General features: G+C 36.4%; 1 protein-coding gene across 1 annotated transcript in view; it reads left to right on the forward strand.

Annotated features, from left to right (window-relative positions):
• GLIS3 (GLIS family zinc finger 3) overlaps positions 1–20,881 on the forward strand; it is a 159,590-nt gene extending 138,709 nt beyond the window's left edge. Inside the window, exons 7-10 of the mRNA XM_065744177.1 lie at positions 6,297–6,459; positions 14,142–14,314; positions 19,014–19,196; positions 20,352–20,881. Of these exons, the coding sequence (XP_065600249.1) occupies positions 6,297–6,459; positions 14,142–14,314; positions 19,014–19,196; positions 20,352–20,488 (656 nt within the window). The 3' untranslated portion in view covers positions 20,489–20,881. The remainder of the gene's footprint in view (positions 1–6,296; positions 6,460–14,141; positions 14,315–19,013; positions 19,197–20,351) is intronic.
• Positions 20,882–21,652: the final 771 nt, after the last annotated feature.

The following is a 21,652-nucleotide window of genomic DNA, read 5'->3' on the forward strand; positions in this document are numbered from 1 at the left end:
TCCTTTTCATTGTTCATGAACCACACATCAGTTTCTAGTAGATCTACATCAGTGAAATTAAATGCTGCATTATGAGCTCTAACATTATATAAATACAACAATAAGCATATTTTGCTATGTGACAGTGCAGTTTTTATTGCGTAGGTTACATAATTGAGATTTTCATATTAATACATGAAACTGACATACCTGGCTAAATGTACAGTAGGTGTTCAGGCTTCGACTATATTTGAAACATTTGAAAGGTTAGGAGGGAGAATATATCTCAAACCTCAAGAAAACAGCGGGTAGGTTGTTAACATTTTAACAAGGTACTCTACTAGTTGTGAAGACATCTGGTTTTAACTTTAAGACCAAATGCATCACATTTTCTAGCATTCCAACTACTAATAGAGAACCAGATTTAAGGTGTGAAAGAATTGGCTGAATGATATATGAAGTGCTGAAAATGACATTAAATGAAGTGGCAGCCTCAGTAAGTGGTTTATTTTACTGACTTCCTTGGAAACACAACAATTCTATCATGTTTCTGTCAAGGTTGCCGTGATCTGCATAATAGTTGGCATTTATGTAGGCTTATATGACAAAAATCAGGAAATTTAAAGCTGTGATTTAAAGCCATGAAATCCTAATTTATTGAAGTAGTCAGTTTTACTTGCAATCTGTTAACCTTCAAATGTCTTTATCTTGTTATAGTTTGTGTGGCACCTGTTACCTCAGAGCTTAATAGAAGTTCAGATTTTAAAGACCTTTGGGTGTCCAGGGATCCTCTAGTGACATGGTATTACTTGCATCTACTTTCTTTATATTATACTTTGAGAGGGAGCTGCATGTTGAGGAATATTTAGATTCATAGAAATTATTTACTGGCATTACAAAGTGCACTGTCAGTATGTCATATGAGTTCAGTAACCTATAGATGGGAGCAGGTTTTCAGAAAACAAGACAACTTCAGAGGCTGTTTCAGTGTCCTTGTTCGTGTCTTGTCTGTAAGTAGTTAGGGTTTACAGCACTGGTGATTTTTTGAGACAATTTCATATAACCATTTGGAGTTTTTTCTTACTTGACAGTTTTCCATTGTGCAGCAATTTTTATATTCTTAACTAATATATATATATATTTAGCATTAATGTAGAATCATAGAATCATTTGAGTTGGAAGGGACCCTTAAAGTTTATCTAAATTCTTTCACAACGGCTGAGGCGACAGGACAAGGGAAAATGAGTTCAAACTTAAAGGAAGGTAGATTTTGGTTGGATATAAGGAAAACTTTTTATACAGTGAGGATGTTGAGGCACTAGAACAGGTTGCCCAGAGAGGTGGTAGATGCCTCTTCCATGGAGACTTTCAAACCTAGCCTGGACAGGACTCCAATCAGTCTGATCTAGCTGTACATATCCCTGTTCATTGAAGGAGAGCTGGACTACATGGTCTTTAAAGGTCTCGTCTGACTCAAATGATTCTATGTTTCTATGGTTCTGTGATCCTAGTTCAACTCACCTGCATCAAACAAAGGTTCCTACAGATAGATCAGGTTGATCAGAGCCCCAGTCTACCGGACTTTGAATGTCTCCAGGCATGGGACATCCACTAACTCACTGGGTCAGTAGTAAACTGATTTCCCTTATGCGTGTTCTTAGCTATCTGTAGCTCAGCAAATGTCTCATAGTTGTATATTCTTAATGCAGAGATTATACTAGTGTTATTTCACTTTAATTGGCGTAGGGTGTTGTATCAGATACAAATTAATGTCACGTCATTGAAACAAGAGCATTATCTTGTTGAAATTGTTTCACTAAGTACTTAGTAGAGCTACTACTAAATAATAACAAAGTCAGATAACTCCAGAAGGAAGGGACTGGGGGATGGGTTAGGAATGGCAGCATTATTAATGCCCCAAACCTGAAATGCAAAACATCTGAAAGCTTAAGTGTACTTGCACAGAGAATTTACTTTTACAACTTCTCTGAAAAAAAAGGAGTGTATTTTGTAAGCATAAAGAAAAATGTTGAGAATTTTCCAAAAAATAAAGCATGTGATTTGTTCAAGAAAATGATAGAACACGTTAGCTGAAATGTGTTTATGCCACTTTTCAAGTAGAAACAAAATAAATTTCCATTCTTTCAATACCTTCAGACTTCTCTCACTTGAAGGGTGCTTTTTTCATACTTTGTATACATTTAAGTGAAGGAAGGGTTTCTTCTTTCCTATGAGATATACACAGTAGATATTTGGAAGCAAGCTATTAGAAATATGTGATGACAAAAGCAGACATTTAGCTAACAGTCCATTTCCACTTACTGAAGTGGAACAAGGCCTAGAACCATCCTTGTTTCTCTGTGCAGATACATAATCTGAACACACAGATATATTTAGATGAAAATACAAACTATTCTTATTGATTACCTATGTATTACTTAAATTTTAGATTGCAAAAATGCTTGTCTGATTGTGTGGCCTTTTTGACTTCATTAAAGAAACCTAAACTGAGTATAATCCTGTTAATACAGCGAGGTAACATGAAAGATCTTTTGCTTAAGACAAACACAAAGTTACTGGAAGTATGGCCAACAGTAAATCTGATTGTCTTTATAGAATTCTGTATATAAATATTCTCTAAATTCATGGTAGCAGTGGTAAGAGGAGAGATATTTGAGGGGTAGAAGTAAACAAAGTGCTGATTTTGCAATAAGAAATCCAGTGTAATAAATTATACAATTGTTGATAATTTGCAAAGAGGAAGGGTAATTATAGTTCTTTTTAAAAATGTTGCCTGAAATAATAGCTTTCTGCTTAATTTAATAGATAGATAGATAGATAGGCAGATAGATAGATAGATAGATAGAAGGTTTGGGGTTCTGTCACTTTTTAAATGCTGCATTGCTGCACTTCTGTCACTTTTGCAAAGGAACCTTATTCAGAATTAGCTTTTTCTCTTTTATCCACCGAGTTTGTTCCTTTGCATGAATGCACGTGAGCTTAGTTTCTCAAAGAAATGATGTCTCTGCAGAGATATCCTTATGGAAAATTCTTATATTTTTAAAAAACTGGTTTGTGTTGAGACTTCAACTTTTTTTTTTTTATCTGATTCATTTTGGAATTACTCTTTCTGAATTATTTTTTCTTGTATTGCTAAGGAGAATAAATATTTTTGTTAAGTAATACACTTAATTTTACATCTTTCTATGTGAATCTGACTAGTGGTATACCGGAGACAGGGAAAATGGTGGTGGCCATGAATGTTTTTTCAATTTTGTACCGTTCAAATCAGATGCTTAATGGGATTCGGCACAGAAGAGATATTCCTTTATGTACATATTTTCTGCCAGTATTTCTTGCAAACAACACACATTTAACAGCTGAAGCACTAGACAAGCATGCCATACACGCAGCACTCAACGAAAAATGGTCAAGTTACATAGCAGTTTTCTTAAATAGTATCCAAGATTTTCTGTCTGCATCTTAAGACCCTCTCTACTGAGAAAATGACCTTTCTCTGACAGTCGTAGTTGACTGCCATTAGTCTGTGGACTGCCAGTGGCTGACAGTGTTTCCCTTCAGCTGGTGTCTGGCAGATTAATGTAGTACCTTGGACAAATGCCATATCTATGCTAGAAAGTCTAATGGTAGCATTTCCCCTGGGAAGCAGCTGCCAGCATTGCAATTTCATTTCACTGCATGCCCACAGAGATGTTGTTACCAGTACAGTACCTGCCAGAATCTGTGGGCATTATGTAGTCTTCCACAACATCATTCATGCTGTTGCTCTTGTGGGCTTTATTACAAGGCACAGTGGGAGCCCAGGAATGCTGCTCTGTCATGCTGTGATCATTTAACATAGCATGTGCACAAGTATGTTTTTGCAGATAATATCTATGCTTTTTCTTCCATAAACATCCTTCCTGCTCCTCTGGCACCTGCTATAGTTAGCTCTCATTTTATGCCATGTACTGTCCATCTGTCAGAAACAAGCAAAACAAAGAAATTGCTAGGAAATATGGCAAAAAGGTACCATTGATTCTGTGGTGAATATTGGGATTTAGAATGCAGCTTTTTTAGATGACTGATGGTTGCCCATGCCTGGCTTTTTTTTTTTTTTTTTTTCTTTTCCTAGGTCTTTCCTACAGTGTAGGAACCTGTGTTACCACTGCAGCCAAGCCTGGCTGGAAATGTGCAAGCACACCTTAAGAAATATCTACCTGAAATCCTCACCTTTGGTTAAGACAGGGAAGAACATTCACAGACCAGACTCGTTTCTTCTATTACAGCATTGAAATAATTTGTTTTAAAGAAAAATATCACAGTACTAGAATAACAAGCTGTTGCATTTTCTTTCGTGCCAATTATTTTCTCATTAAAAAAAAATGCAAGTTATTCTATATTTCCAAGGAGAAATTTCAATTATCTTTGCTATTCTAAGATTCTAAGTTCTTATTTACTTTGCAGTTTACTGATTTACATTATGTATTCTCTCCACTTTTTCTGTCAGAATGCTTGCTTGCTTTTCAGTATTTTCCCCTGTGTTGCATGTAAGATAGAAATGGCAAATTCTAAAGCATATTCCTTCCCCCCCCCCCCCCCCCCCCCCCCCCACGCATTCCTGTTGAGAGAGAGGATTGAACAGAATAATTTTTGGGAGTACATGAGGATAGTGAAAACACAATGATAGCTACCTTGCTCTTATTTTAAAGGGGTCTCTTCCTTACTGAGTTTCTCATTGGTTCAAATGATCCCTCACTGCACCATGTGGTATGAATCCTCTGTGTCTTTCCAAGGCTGAGAGACATTCAACTGTCAGATATCTGCTATGACTTGCATTGGTGTTAGGAGGTTGTGTTCCATGTAAAAATTAACTAACAGTAGGGAACAGCACAGAGGGCAACCACAGATGGTTTTGTTGGGCATCTTTGCTGCACTGTAGAGCAACATGGTAATTCTTTCATTCCTCCAGCTTTGCCCACCAGTGTGACTCATGCCTACTTTTTCTACACGTTACATTACCTCTACAATGTCTGTGTTAGGTATTTTTATTCATGAAGTGGTTTCCTGTCTGGGCTTTTGTTGTCTGTCATCTTCACCAGCTGAAACATGTCCAGGATCGCTCTTGAAGGAGGTTACAGCATAATTACACTCTGGAACCTTTCCTTACCACTGCTTTGGCGAGGTGAGCACCTGGTGTATCACACGGGTTGGCTCACAATGAGAAATAGAGGAATTATACAAATAAGCTGAAGACTTGAGAAAGGAGGTGGACATCCACTCTTGATCTTGAGCAACAATATTCAGAACTATTCAGAACTCAGAAATAGATGTTTTGAAGATGAGACTGTATCATAAAAAGAGTGTTTGTACTGCTAGGACAGCAGCATTCAAGGAGGTGTTTTAACTATAGAAAGACATTTTAGGGGAAATGGTTTGAATTCTAGAATGTTATCAACATATTTGAATCATTAGCTCCAGCATGCTCACTAACATAATGTTAGTTTCATAGATATAATTTAGTATTGTAAACTAGGATTTTTTATAAAAAGACAGGAAGATATGACAATCAGTGACAACTCATATTCCTCTTGTGGACAGCATAAAGATTTTAAATATCTGATTCCTTTCTCAGAATTCATAAAATAATTAAAAACATGTATTTGGCTGCTGCTCAACATAAACATAAACTGTCTGACACTTTTACTGACAACCTTCAGTAAAAATAATTGAGTAACTGGATTATCAAAAGGATTTGGTAATCAGAGTCTTAATTCCAATTTTAAAGAACTTCTGAAAATTAGATTAAAGGATTTTTGTGGTAAACTCATCAGGGAATTTGGAGGGAGTCTTGTAATGCCTTTAGTTTAATCATCTAGAGTCTTTCCTTATTCAAAATACAAGCAAAAGCAACTTTGCAGAAAATTATGAAACTGTTAATGTTACTTGAGTACTTTTGCATATTTTATTAGTCAATCTATAAGCAATAACATCAATATCTATGTTTGGTTTGAGGTCTTCAAGCAATTTAAAAATTTTTCCAAATGGAAAAATATAGATAGTTATTTCACAACTTAAAAAATATGCTTTCAGTTTGCTTACTAGCTCTTAAAGTTGTTTATTGGTATATATTTGCCATTTCTTCTACACTATGAAACTACAGAAGAACTGCAGATCATTCACACAAAATTCCCAAGACAAGGTGCACAACCATGTTGTTGCTGGTTTCATGAGAGCATCATTTTGTAGCAACAGAGGTTATTTAGCTATTTTTTGTGCCTCTGCCTGATGAACATTATTTCTCTTTCTGGTTTCAGTGGCTGTGTTCCCCAGCATGCAGACAAGTGGAAGTGGAGCAGCGGCTGGGACAATGTCCTTGTCCCAGCACAACAGTCACCCATCCCCAGGATGTAATGTACAGAGTAGCTCTCTCCATCCTCCTTCCCAGTTGCCACTTCCCTCAGTTGCTGACTCTGAGAGGTAAGACACCTCACGCTGTACCACACCATGGCTGAGTCAGGACTGCTTTCAGAGCTGCCAGGACTGGCAGAAATTGAGTCGTTGCTGTTCAGGAAGTTGCTGATGTTAACCCCTGGGGTAACAGTTGCTCTGGCTGTGATTTTACACAGGGAAGGAGATGAAAGAAACCTTATTATACCAGCCTGATGATTGCGCTGGTCACTTCCAGTCTATCACTATTTCAAGTACTTTCTCCAGTCACCTTCAGATCTCAACCAGTGTTCTCAGCAAAGAGTGTCAAACTGTCTGGCACACTTTAAACATCAGAGAAGCCCAGTAATACCTATCAGAATTGGGATCCTGAGATTCACGTTTCAGTTTGCTTGCAGTATGAGAGTCATAAATTTCTATCTTTTCTCTCAATATTCTTTTAATACAGACTATTTTCAGTAGAAACATAATCTTTTCTGTTATTAAGAATAACAGGTAATTAATTTATTTCAATTCACTGTTTTGCGAGCTTGATTTAAAGTCAGCACTTATTTTATGCTGGCTTGATATAAACCCTTGGCTGCTTCAATAACTTTAGATATATCAGTGATGTGAAAATTACTTGAAATTTTTTAGACATTTTCTAAATTATTTTCATCAGTATCTCCAATTATTTATACAGCATGTGGCATTATCACACTTCAGTGCAAATAGAATAACTTCTTACTATACATATATGATTACATATAACTGTTTTGTTGTTGTTGTTTGGTTGGTTTTTATCTCACTATTTTTCAGTGCTCTAAATGATTAATTACTGTATGTTACTAATATATTTCAAAGTGTTTAATTTCCTTGAATTAATTTCCATGAATCAATTTCCTTGAATAATTTCCATGATAAAAATCGTAATAATTTGGAGAAAAGAAAGAGTCCAATTATAAATCCAAAAGCATTTTGATTTATATTACTGATACTTCTTTTGTGGAAAGCAATAGTATCTTCACTTTATATCAGGAAAATGAAAGAGCACAGTGGCTCAGGAAATTGATAAGAAGCAAAAGTACTTCTCATTTTTGGAAGACAAGGGTGAATTAAGTTATTTTTGGAGCCACTGAATTTTGTTGATGCACCAGTCAGGGATCACCATTTCTCTGTCATCTAGTGATTCAGTCCTTCCTCGTCTCCCAACCACACAGTACTGGCCTTTTTTCCTTGGTCCAGCTTTTTGTGCATACTCTGGGACTGCTCATGCTCTCTTGTACAACCAGCTTTTATTTCTTAATATAGTTTTCTGTCTGATATCCTTATCCAACATATAGCATAGCATTAGGTGATAGGGAGGGACAGATCAATAGCTAGTGTTATATTGTAATAAAAGACAGTGATCTAATTAGCCTTGACATATCTTAACCAGCAGCCCACAGGATTCATGTGGCCCTGCATAGCTTGCAATGTGCTCACTGCCTGCCCTGCACTATAAGGGCTCTTCCCCACAGCGTGGCCCCAGGCAACCAGACCATCAGCTTGCTGGTATTAATGCTGTGTCAACTGAAAGCTTGGCAGGGGGAGGGCAGTGCTGCACATTGCTGACTTGGGCAATGGCAAATAATTGTATGCATTTTAATACATATATTGAACAATAAAGAATAAGCAGACGTGCTTTCTGTTTTGGTAGAGTTTGAGAATCGGTATAATAGGTTTCAAGATTTCAAAAAAGGTGATTTATGTTTGTGGCACCATTTTCAGAGTTGCACTCAGATATTCAGATCAAAAATCCAATCATATCTCTTTACCAGACTTCTATAAGACTTCTCTTGCCAGATCAAAAAAATATATCCTTCACTTCACAACCACATCTCATTCACATCATTGCTTTTTGTCAGTAAACATGCCTGTAAATATCTATTAAGGATGGGGTATAAGTATAGCAAAATTTTATCAAAAATCTCTGATAAACACCATGAGAGCTCACTACTAATTGCAACCGATTAGACCAAAGTGTTTGTTTCACTAAAGTTTCACTTAGTTGTTCTGTAAGAAAAAATGACAAGGTTATAAAATCATAGAATCATAGAATGGCTTGGGTTGGAAGGGGACTCAAGGGTCATTAAGTTCCAAACCCTGTCACAGACAGGGTTACCAGCTGTTAGATCAAGTAAGAGATCCGGTTGGCCAGGGCTCACAAAAAATCAAGGTCGCATATCCCACTAGTTTTATGGTTTTTTTGTTTCTCTCTTTTCAATGTTTTAAGAAAAATATTCAATTTAAAATGTTTTATTACGTATATATTAATGATATCATAAATTCTGGCTGCTCCAAAAGTAATTTCTCCTGCTGTATTATGTTGGCTGACAATGTCAGAGGTAGATGTTCATGGTATGGCAACAGAGGCTGAACCTTCCCACCAATAGTATGCTACCTTTTGTTGCCACATGACAGATGATAGATGGTGTCTGCCACAGAAGTTTGGATGAAGCAAAGGTGTGTCATTGAATTCCTCCATGTGAAAAAAAATGGTACCCATTTACATTCATTGATGCATGTTGAAAGATTATAGAGATGAAATGGTGGATGTGAGCACAGCAACATTTGTTGCAGCTTGTTAGTTCTGATTTTCAGTTCTCCCCTAGTTTGAAATATTGCTGCTGTTCAACAAAGATAGCAAAATTTTACAGTACCCAAAAACATATAATCATACCTATGAAAGATACACACTTGGGTTTTTACTGATTTTTGTAATAACAGAAGACGTGGGCATTCAGGGAAGCTGAAGAAGAAAGTAATCAATTGAAAAACTAGAAAACCACTTCTGTTTTTATGTGGAATATTTAATTTGCAACTTAGTGCCAAAACACTGATGATGCCAAATGCTTGAAATTATTTCTATTAATTTTGAATAGCAACTTTCATGGTCACACACACACACACACACACACACACAGACACATACACACATTCACCATTTTGGAAATCAGAGCTAGCGGTATGTCCCTGAAGCATGACACAACCTGATTTGACTGAAATGCCTGAAGATTACATGAAGCTGGGAAAAAGAACTTGAGCTGAACTGTTCAGTGAGGCATTACTGAAATGCTATTAACAGTTCTGTGGCAGGACTTCTTTTTGTTGTTTGACTGTGTGGTCATATTCCTTTTATGCCTTTGCCGTAAAAATAGTAAGTAAATCCAAGCTAGAAGCAAAAGTCTGAGTGCTTCTGACCAAGCAGTTGGGACATCTAATGTTCACATGCTACAAAGCCCTTTGTATGTGGCATACAAGGGTATGATTTGAAGATAGCCTTTAGTTAACAATGTAAACAGGGTGGTTTTGAAATCAGCACAGTAATTTCTTTCAAGATTGACATACTTGGGTGGTTTAGCTGCTGAGACATTATAACTTTTTTTGTTTGTGAACAAATGACACTTAGAAATGGCAGATAATAAGAAGTGGAGGTGGCAACAGGTCTAATCCTGAACCTGTGCCAGAGCAGACCTAGCAAATCTTGGGATCTCTCTACCCATGCTTTCTATCTTTTCTGAAAGCACTGTTTTCCCTTTTGAAACCCTGTTATTTAATACAACCACAGAAAATGATAAAGTTTTTATTATTTTTCTTTTATTATTCTTTTTCTTTTATTATTCTTTTTATTCTTCCTCTTTTACTCTCCTCACCAAAACATTTGTGATGCTTTTTGGGTGGGGGCATTCTTTCTTCCTCCTGACACTTCTGTGACTATATGGACCACTGGTTTGATCTGATAGAGCAATTCCTGTGTTACTAAAGCTAAAGTATTTGAAGCATAAAAAGAATTTTTAGGCAGTTGTTGATGACTGGTAAGAAATATATAGCACTAGTAAATGTAGTCAACATCCTTGAGAAACCATGGGGAAATAAACTTCCTGTGGAACTGTTGCCATGCAGGATGCTGAACAAAAATATGGAAAAAATTTTGCTTTGCTTTGGCCAAAATATATGTATTTCTGTTGTGGGAAAAGATTATCTTAAAAAAAAAAATCAGCTGCAGCTCAAAGTCAATGGAGACAAACATATTTTATCATAGGCAGGTAAAATAAACCAGGATTTTTAAAAAATCAATAATTTTCCTACAGTTATGAGAATCTTGGAGCTTGTTTGGAATGTTTAATGTAGTGGAGAGATAACTTTAATGTCTTAGCAAGGATATGTATGAGGTGTTCTTCACCCAAAACATCAAATGCCTTGACATTCATTGAATAAAGAACTAGCATCCATGAGCTGGGCATCAGAGGGCTGAAGGGGTGACTTCTATAGGAGAAGGAAACACAGAAGGTAGGAAGAAAAGTCTTTTGTGTGAGTCACCTTCTCACGTGCAGATTTTTAAGTGTGGCGTGCAGGCTCTTATTCATTGCAGGTGAAAATGGATAGCTAATGGTGGTAACTACACTGAAAAATTGTTTTGTAGCTGAATGTTTTCTCTATCAGTTAGTGTATTGTGCTCTTGTTTCTGTTGTAGTTTCCATGGTGATAAATAGGAGGCATTACTTTCAGAGTGACCTACATATACATATGTAATGTTCACATATATTTAACACCTACATATCATTTTAACTTATCTCATCTACTTGGATACAATTTAGGATCTTTTTCATTTACCTTGTTTGCTGTCTGATTTAGTCATTGCCTGGAGAGACACATTCTCCTAGCTAACACTGGAAATGAAGAAACTACTTGATAGCTCCTGAAACACTCCTGCTCTGATTTTACATCCAGCAAGCGTAAGTGAGGGCATCCTTCTGCAACTCTGTCTGGCTCCTGACTGCATGAACTACAGCATTTGGCAACAATTCCTGATGGCAATTTTCTAGTGGTTACAAACCAGACCTTATTGTTTTAGGAGCAAAATTAAATTTGCAGTTCCCTCAGTAACACACTGTGGCTTGTTTGGGAGCAAATCTAGACTGAGACGAGGCCAAGTTTCTCTTTTGTTGGGCCAAAGGGTATAAGTAGATAACTATAGTCACCCATATGAGTAAGCCAGGAATTCATGAAGTGATTCATAAATCATTATAAAGACCACTAGAGTCTACTGAAAAAGGCGTCCTGTCTTGCTGTAAAAAGTAGTGCATTATCATCAGGGGGTTCTTTTAGATGTTAAATCAAATGGGAAAACTTTAAAACTGTGCTTTTCACTTTAAGTTTTGAAAAGGACTTTTTTCCTGTTGGCTGCTGCTTAAAACCGTTTTTAAGAGATCAGTTTTCACAAACAGACTTTGAAAACACCAAGGATCGTATCTAATGATTTTTCAAATAACCATAGCAATAAAAACTTACTGCACATTGTTCTTTATCTGTGGCAGCATTTAACAGTCTTTCTGTGGGACTGCTGTACTCACCATAGTCCTTTCTCATGGAGACCACTTAGCTGTGGCTAAGAAGGTTTTCTTCCTGATATTTTCAGCACAATACAACTACTTGATTATATTTTGTCTGAAAATTGTTTTTCTAGCATTGTTGTGAAACACATCATTCTTTGTTTTCTTACTCCCTAGTATGCCTTTAAGTGTATACTGCATCAGTAATGTGGAATAAATAAATATTTGGTATATTAAAGACTCAGCAACTCGGTGCTGACACCTTTCCTCCAGCTGCATAGTAGTTTTTATGTTTTTTGAAGCTAAAAGCAAATCAGCACAAAGTCCATCCAAGGTGCATATAATGTATCTAAAAATTCACTTCTCAAAATAAATTGAATAGGCAGTAAATCATACAAAAAATATAACATTTGCTATACTACAAATGTAAGTAATGCATCTACCAGAAATGTAATAAATAAGTTTCAGATAAAATGAAAATCACACAAATGATGGATGGCAGAAACTGATTCTGATCTGTAACACAAAATATTTTATATGTCTTGATTGATCCTTTCCACAGGTGTTCTGTTGTGCTTCTACTGGACTTGCATTGTCTGTTATATTCAGGGTGAATGTACAGCTTCCTTAGATCTCTACAGGAAAAACATTCTTTACTACTAGGTGAAAGAAAATGCTATGTAGTGTACTGAAGTCCAGTCTTAGGAACAGGAATCAGACTGACACATCAGGATGCTGGTAGTCCATGTTAACTGCAAGCAATAGTCTCTCGTATCAGCAGCTGCTGAGCATATGTGCCACAGAGAAAAATGAGTGAGTGCTTTTGCTCAGCATAGCTGGCAGCCTAACTCTGGGAGCAGAGTGGTTGTTCTGCAGTAGTAATGCCGCATAAGTATTCATTCATCCTCCTGCAGAAATATTTTATTAGCCCTCCCAGATTTAATCAGAAAGTGACATCGAGCTATTCCTGAGCCCAGGCTGAGCTTTTGTTTATTGATTTGTTCCCACTGGGTTGCGGGTAGTTTGGTCATATGGGGTAGAGACTCCAGTTCTTGTAACCACAGTCTTCCCTTTGCGAAATTGACCTTCACCTATTTGTAATGTGCTTTTGGATATGCAATTTAAAGGACATATAGATTAAAAAAAGCCATACAAAATGTCCATAAAGTCCTGCTGCTTATTAGTTTGTTCCCTGTAGTGCCAGTAGTGACAAAACTATGTACAGTATCCAAATGAAATTATGAATCTCTGTGGTGGCTGCACCATCAGTCTCATTCTGAACCTTTCTCTTCCTCTGCCAGGCTTGTAAATTTACACTTTGAATCCAAATCAACATTTTGATGTCATCAGGTTCTACTCAAATAGAAGTAATTTAACACTTACCTTCATATACATTATTCTGCCTTCAGATTATTTTCAAATTGTTCCAGGCAACATACATAGAACGTGGATTTCTGGAACTTGAAATGTGAACCTACTGTTCATCTCCTCAAAGTGCCCATTCACCAGTACTGACCACTTTCTGCCCGGGAGGAAAGACATCTATAGATGTATATAGCTGGCACAGATACATTATATTATGTATATTATAAATGTATATTATGACACAACTGGCAGTGCCTCAGAAATAAGGTCCCCCATGAGGTTTTCATTACTATTATCATTTAAAATCCACCTACAGCAGTTAATAAAAGATTTCCATCGCAAAACAAAAAGTCAGTGTTTTCATTTCAGAGTCATCAAAGCTAATGATATGTCACCAGAAAACTTGGCAGAAAAGGTCTTGAGGGACCTTGTAGACATCAAGTTGAACATGAACTAACAGTATGTCATTCCAGAAAGAAGGAAAATGATATCCTGGGCTTCATTAGGCAAATTATTGCCTTATTTATTTCCCTTTGCTAAACACTAGAGAGCCCACATGAGTTCTGCATCCAGCTCTGAGTTTCTCAGTACGTAGACATACTGAAGTATGCCCAACAGTGAGCATAAAGATGATGAAGGGACCAGAGAGGTCCCTGAGAGGATGGAGCTAGACAAGTGTAAATGGGCACAAAATTTCTATGAGTGTCAGGGAACATTTTTTAATGCACTTGAGACCAACCACTGGCACAGGCTTGGCCATGGCTAATCTGTTTGAGGTATCCCAACTTGAGCACAGGACTTGTCCAAAGGACCTCCAGAGGTCCCTTCCTACCTCAACCATTCTGTCATTTTGTGATTTGAAAATATATCTTCTCCATATTTGGACTGGATATAGTTCTTTTAGAAGATGACAATGATCTAAGCAAAGTAGAAAATATATTCTATGCTTAAATTTTCAGCATTCTAAAGATTCATCTCTTTCTGAACTTCTAGGTTTGTTGCTCTAACTTCTCAGTACATCAACCCCCAAAGAATTTCAGTTCCTCCTCCCATGATGCAGAGACAAACTCCACAGCCTCCTCATCTTCAGCAGCCTACAGAAATGCATCTAAAGACATTCCAGTCAGCAACAAATCCTTTTCAGACAAACAGTCTCCACATCCAAGGTAAGGAAGAAGCTTCCTCATTGATGTTAGCTGTTCATCACTGCTGCTTGGCTTCAAATAAAGGGTTTCAAGCACTGCCACTGGTATTTCAAAGGCCCTTTCCTTCTGAAAGATACGTCATTTGGGACTTTGCCTTCATGCTTTCTTATAATTCATAATATAGCTGATATTTTTGCATCTTACTATGGAGTTATGAGTTCTGCTTCAGATTGATTTTCAAAGCTGTTATTGAAATAGAACTGCAAGTAATTAATTATGTGTTGACCTCCAATTTTAATTCAATATTGTTATGCTTCTTATCACTCCTAACTTTTCACATGAGGTATCCCAAGTTTTCAAGCAGTGAAATGTTTTTATCCCTTGCAGTTGTGTAAAGCTCTTCTTTCATTAGCATACATGTCTCGTAGTGGTGTTCCCACTTGAACTATGTAAACAGTTTCTACAAAACTTTCTCTCTGTTTGATCAGTCAACTACACGCTTATATAGTTATGAAGAAAATTAACAGCAGCTGAAATCAATATTAGGTCAATTTTCAATTTTTTTTTAATCTGGTATGAAGCCTGAATGGTAATTTACCTTAATATTTCAGAAATGTGTTGACAGAAGTAACACTGTTGCCTTTCAGCTGTTTACACAAGGTACATGCCATACTGCATTTTTGTAGTCTTTGGGATTCTGCCTCTTGAGCAAGCTTCTTGAGAATTATCACACTAGATGTCATAAGAAACATATACTGGAATTTTTTATTTTTTTTAAAGGTTTATTTCATTCATTTGCTTTCCATGATGTAAACAGTCTCTCTAGGGGTAGCAATGAAGCAGGATCCCAAGGCAACTCTCAGAATTCATGAGTGAGAGTGAGGGGAAAAATGAAGGTACTAGCCCTGTTTTAATGTTATTGAAGTAGACCACATATCCATGTTTGTGAATTGAGATGATGACCAGTGCTGGCAGAATAATAGAAGAAAGAAAAAACTCTTGCAAAGTATTCAGTGCAATAGAAGCTGCCATTTCTTTAAAAAATTGTTAGCTGATATGAGTTAGCTATACTAGGGTAGCTGTATGGGTGGTAATACTGGTAACTTATTTTTTCAATAGCAATAATCAGATTTACATAAACAGAAACATTTCTAGCTTTACAATTTTGCAAGTCCATCTGGCAGTACAATGTGTGACTAATATGTCTGTACTGCTTCTCCCTGTCATACTTTTTCATTTTGTTCTTCGTATTTCGGTACTACCAAATGATTACTTAATGCATTTGTAATTAACCTAGTGAACACTGTAGAATTACGCTGCAAAGAAGCACCATTTTGAAGCAATTCAGGCCAAAGGCAGCTGGAAAGAATATGCACTCATGATGCATACTTCTCAATGGCAATTGTGATTATTTCCTTAAGAAAATATTGTCTGGGAGAGCTTTTTGACTTCAAGCTGAGAGCTGACAGAAATAGACAAAAACTTCCTACTGTATGGATATGTCACAGCTCGTGATGCATTTGTAATTAAATCTTTGTCTCTCTTAGTTCAATGAGATCAGGACTGTCACAAACTTATGTGGGGCAGAATTTCAACAGTGGATTTAAGTGGGCTGTGTATACTTTTGATTTTCAAACGCTCAGCATCATTCAGGGCAACACTCAGAATGTAATAAACAGCAAGATCTTCTTGGTTTTAGAAGAGATACTTGTAATATACAGCAATTTCATTCTATATAGAAGTATTCAATTTCCCTCAGGAAATAATGTTATCATACCAGAAAAATTATTGTTTATTCTGTGTCTTGACATCCTTGATTTTGGAGATTGCATATGCTTTCAGAGAAACATTGATATAACCTTGTGTCTATGTTGTTCATGTGTGTTTTAATTAGTTTAGTAATAAATAACTGATGCAATTCAGAGTTGCACTCCTGAGAAGATTTTTTCAATTTCTAGAAATTTATCACAGTATCCATTCCCCTTTTCTCTTTTTCCACATGCATGTGAAAATGTAGGGAACTGTTGTTACAGGTAGATCTCTTAACAGGTAATCTCAAAAAAAGAGTCAGGTATGGTCAGGGTCTAGGGTCTGAATTTTGTATGGCTCCATTTTATCTGGCATTATGCAGCTGCTGCAGTTAATTTGGACATGTGAACCAAGTCAAGAGATCCTGAGACTCTCATTAGGATATTTTGCTGCGTCATGTGTGTACTCTAGTTCTAAGAGCTCAGCACTGTGACCTGATGCACTGCAGAGATGGAGAAGACATTTGGAAAAGTGCTAAGTAACATAGTGAAAGAAAACAATGTTTCTGATCCTTCTTGTTTGTGACTATTTTATAAGATGTATACCTATGACACTGAATTCCAAGAAGAATTTTTCTGTGCTGTTTTTCCATTCTAAAGAATAATAGGTGGGGATTTGGTTTATTGGTTAATGAAAGAGTTTTATGCACTTCCATGATGCTTCCTGCACCATGGTGATTACATGCTACTGGGTCAAAGCTTCTTAGACTTTTCTAGGCAATATTCATTAGCTGGAGCAGAGAACGAGCAAATATAGAGGATGTGACTCACAATAGCTCAACACCAAGGTAAGTAGTTTTTATGCCAGGCTTCAGCTAGCAATAGACAAAGTTATTGCCAGATTGTTCTGCATCAGGAACAGGATGATGTGAGAAAGGCACAAACCGAGAATGAATACAGAGCAGTATTAAGGGACATTTCAGCATGTGTCTTGAGGGGTCTTGCCAGCTGGCTCACACCATCAGATTGAAATAATTATTAATGGTAACTTGTCTGACTCATCAGTAAACTTTCAGAGTGTGTACTCTTGCTGGTTGAGAGAAAAGTTTATTTTAAAAGCATTTATTTAAAGGAGGCAAAAGCTGTCAATAGCTATGTAATTTATAAGTCAATTTTTGGATGTCAATTTTTTATGTCTTTTTTTCTTTCATCTTATTTTGCTGCAGATGCTTCTTAAATGTCAGAATTGGACATTTAAGAATTAAAAGGGTTGTAAATTCCTAAGATGCTTTACAGTATGACTCAGTTTTGTTCCAGTTAAACTTTAAAAGGAAAAAAATCGAAACTGTCATAGAGCTATTGCTGCCAAGTGCCTACAGCCTCTGCAAAACACAATGAAACCTGCGAGTGTTCAGGCTTCAGAGGGTGAGCAGAGCCTGCAAGCTCGTGTCTACTGCTTACATTTGCAGGTTGCTTTTGAAGAGGAACCTCTCTTCTTATTATTCCTTCTTTTCATTTTTTTTCTTCTTTTTGTACAAAGGTAAAGTAGTGTTGTTTCTGTGTTTTTCCATGATACTGTTCTGCCTAAACCCATGCTATGTATTCATAAATCAGACATTTTTCTCACATTGTGCACCCAGAACTGTCTTTCACGACAGTTTCAAGAGACATGGACTATATTTCACTCAACATTGTTACATAGACCTTCCTATAAGTTCTGAGTTCCTGTGCATAGGTTTAGGATGTCTTTTCCTTGCTATGATCCTGTCCTATCCTGATGCCTTGAAATAGTGAGACTTTTGTTTCAGTTCATACATATGTTATACATGTCAATATTTTTACGCTTCCTTGTAGAAGACCACAAAAATATAGTCTCAAAGAAAAAATAATTTGAGCAATAGAACTCCTAAACCACGCCTCCTTCCTCTCATTTGGCAGAAAAATAGTAATATTATATAAAGTGATAAGGCATGTTTCACACTGCAACCTTTTTCTTTTTCCATCCTACTATCTATGAATTGCCTTATCTGTGCATAGTCATAGTGCAACTTTAGCAAACAGTCATGACCACCAGTCCAGAAGAAGTTTGTGAACCGCTTTGTGAACACTGTGTGTTTCTAAGCATAGTATACTTCTGTAAAGGGATATGAGGTTTTAAGGTTTGTTTGTATCAGGGTGTGGAAGTGCACAGACGCAACATTTTGATTTTAAAATTATATTTTATTATTAAGACTTTACTCTTAAGAAATTGATGCTACATTTCTTATCAGTAGTAATGAGCAAATGGACTGCCGCTGTCATGAGATACTTACGTACTGACATATCCCTCTTAAATATCAACAATAGGTTGTGATTACATGTTTCATGCTTCCCAAGAAAGGACCTATTTACAGTTGTGTATCTTCTGGAATACCACCCTGATGTTTTCTCAACTCTTATAAGTACCTAAAGGCCTTCTGTCATATTCTACTGAAGAGGAGAGACTCCACATCCTGTGCATACAAACAGCAGGCCCCATAGGTGATTAGCTAGCAGCCTTTCAGAATGTCTCAGGCATCTCCTGTATCAGCTAGCTTTCTGAGAATCAGTGGCAGATCCTCAATATTTTATTCATTTTTTCAAATTTTCAGCAAGACTGAACCTGCTTTTTTATTCACACCTCACTTGATTAATCTTCCCTTAATTTAACTCTTTTCTTAGATTCTTCATACAATAGCCAAATGCAAATTCTGGACGTTACCAGTTCAGACAGCAGAACCGCAGAGTTAAAGAAATCTTGTCAAGATTTTCAAGACCAGAAAGTCTGTGAAACAAAATTCACTAGAAATTAACAGCAACTCGAAGAAGTCTTCAGGAGCTTCATGCTACTTAAGTGTGGATTTTCCCATTCATTTCTCATGGTCAACATGATAAATATCATTTATTATTTCTATCCAGGTGTTTTACTGACTACTTCTGGTTTTTTCTTCTAGGTTTTTATGGACAGCTTCAGACTTTCTGCCCTTCACATTATCCTGACACTCAGAAGAATGTACAACACAATGTTTCTTGCAATATGGTTCCTCCCTTTGAAGACTGCTTATTTCCTGCATCAGTGAGTCAAGCAGGACTTGGTGTCTTTCATCGAACCTTTTCAGCTCACTCTGGTATTACAGGTAAATGTCAGCTAGGGATGTTCTGAATGCTTGTGTACAGTTTGTGTACTTAGATTTGCTTCAGCTGTGAATGTGATGGAGAACTGTCATGATACAGAGTTGACTCTTCACATGGAGAAGATGTTTTTTGGACCTTTGTGAGGTGGTGGACACTGGGACAGTCACCATAGGTCACTGCAACATCTAGCCTGCATGCAATAGTGTGCTTTAGAGAGTTTCTGAAGGGTAGTCAGAGGATCACCAGCTCGTGTATTCATTTTTAAATACAGTCCTTTGAGACCTGTATGATATTTGTACAGCCACTCTGGTCTGGTACAAGAATTGCAGCAGGGACCTGAGATGACTTAAACTTGTCTTGCTTCATCCATGTTTGATTTTTCTGTTTTGATATTCATTTAGTCACATTTCCATGACATTAAGTGCCTCAGTGCACATTTTTCTTTTCACACTTAATTTAGTCTCTGCTTAACTGAAAAAGCCTAAGAGGCATGCATGCTGCTCTGAAGAGGAGAAAGTTACCCTTATACAGATAACAAGCACAAGACAATGGATCTGTTGATAGGGCCTAATTGCAAATGATGCTATAGTTTTTTCTTGTCCTTCTATACAAGATGATTTCATTTAATGGTTATTGTACTTTGAAATCTCTTTTACCTCTTCTCCTTCAGTAGGGAAAAGTCAGTGCAGACATGTCATTTCAGAGCAGAGTCTCACAGTATAAAAAGATGAAAAAATTTAAGCAGTTATTCTTTCGTTTGTGTCTGTCAAATGCTGAAGTTAGTAACTTCTTTGCTAGGAGGCTGCTTTATGGCAGTTGAGTTATGTAATACTTTATTGTCTCATATTGTATATTGAATATGATGAAACTCAATATCCAAGCATGATGTTTATTTTAAAAATTATAGTAATAGAAGCATCCATTAAGTGGGCAAGTGTTAGCTGTGATAAAGTCTGCTGTAACTCAGATTTGATAGAACTGAAATTCTTCCCTTGGTAAGTAGTAGGTTATGTAACTACTAATTTTACGCCTACCTTGGCTTACTTATTTAGTTTGTCCATTTGGTTAGAAGCAATGACCAGTTCTCTGCATATGAGTTAGGGTATTTTTGTGATATAGTTGTCCTAGTTAATTAATTATTTCTGTATTTTCTCCAGTTTATGATTTTCCAGCAGGGCCCACAGGTGTCTTTGGTGATTCAACCCACAGCATGCCAGAGGATAGCAGTTTCCTACAAATAAATGCAATGGATCATCATCCCACTCAGCTTTCTTCTGTCTACACTGAAAGCTAAAATCATCCAACTCTGAAAAGAACCTGATTCCATTTCAAATTGCCCTTTTGATATTTCTCTACAATATTTTTCTCTCCATAAAAATACAGCATACGTATAGGGAAAAGGGTGGTTAAACATACACACTGGAGAGGAAAAAAGAAATCACCAAGCATTTGCCTTATAATCAGGCAGTCAGCTGAGAAGGAGAACATTTGGAGGAAGAAAAATTTGCCAAAACCTTAGTAATTTTTTTATTTTCTTTTCTTCTGTGGCACAGCAAGTCTACTCTTTTTTCTTTTTAACTTCTCAAAGGGAATTCAAAGGCAGAATAAGAAAACTGTTTGTTGGCTATTAACCTCTCAGTCTGAATAGATGAATCCTTTGAGAACGATTTAAAAAATTCCAGAAAAGAAAAAAGAAAGAAAAGAGAAGAAAAGAGAAGAGAAAAGAAAAGAGAAGAAAAGAGAAGAGAAAAAAAGAAAAGAAAAGAAAAGAAAAGAAAAGAAAAGAAAAGAAAAGAAAAGAAAAGAAAAGAAAAGAAAAGAAAAGAAAAGAAAAGAAAAGAAAAGAAAAGAAAAGAAAAGAAAAGAAAAGAAAAGAAAAGAAAAGAAAAGAAAAGAAAAAAAAGAAAAGAAAAGAGAGAAAAGAGAGAAAGAAAAGAAAATTGAGAGAGAAAGAGAGAGAGAGAAGAACTAAAACAAGAGTATATTACAGACATTTCAAAGATACACAGCTTTTTGGAAGTGTGCTTGCATATGGAGCTTCTGAAGTTAAAAATACACCAACAAAAAAAGGGAGAGAAATTAGACTTACATCCTGGTATTACCCATTGGAGGCATGTGTGTATCTTCTTTCTGAGGCTGGAGAGCATTGGTTCTAGATTCCTTACAGGCCTTGGTTTAGGTTGCTTTTCCATCCCTCTGTATTTAAACCATACAGTATGGCCATTGCTGTCTTTACAACATTCCTTCTGATGTAGTTCTTTTTTGCAGATTATGAGAATATGTAAACGCACTACATGAGAAGGTGCATGGACATAATCTTTATTTAGCACAACAGCTAGAAAAGAAGATTATGTTTTAACTTTATGTTGATTTTAAGTGTGTTGTAGAACTTTATTGCTGTATGTGTTATAGTACTCTGTAGGAAAATTTAAAATACTTTTCCTTCAATTTCACAGAT

Source organism: Cyrtonyx montezumae, unplaced genomic scaffold (genome assembly GCF_038088225.1).
Source record: "Cyrtonyx montezumae isolate F1298 unplaced genomic scaffold, pur_monq_1.0 scaffold_30, whole genome shotgun sequence".
Classification (NCBI taxonomy): domain Eukaryota; kingdom Metazoa; phylum Chordata; class Aves; order Galliformes; family Odontophoridae; genus Cyrtonyx; species Cyrtonyx montezumae.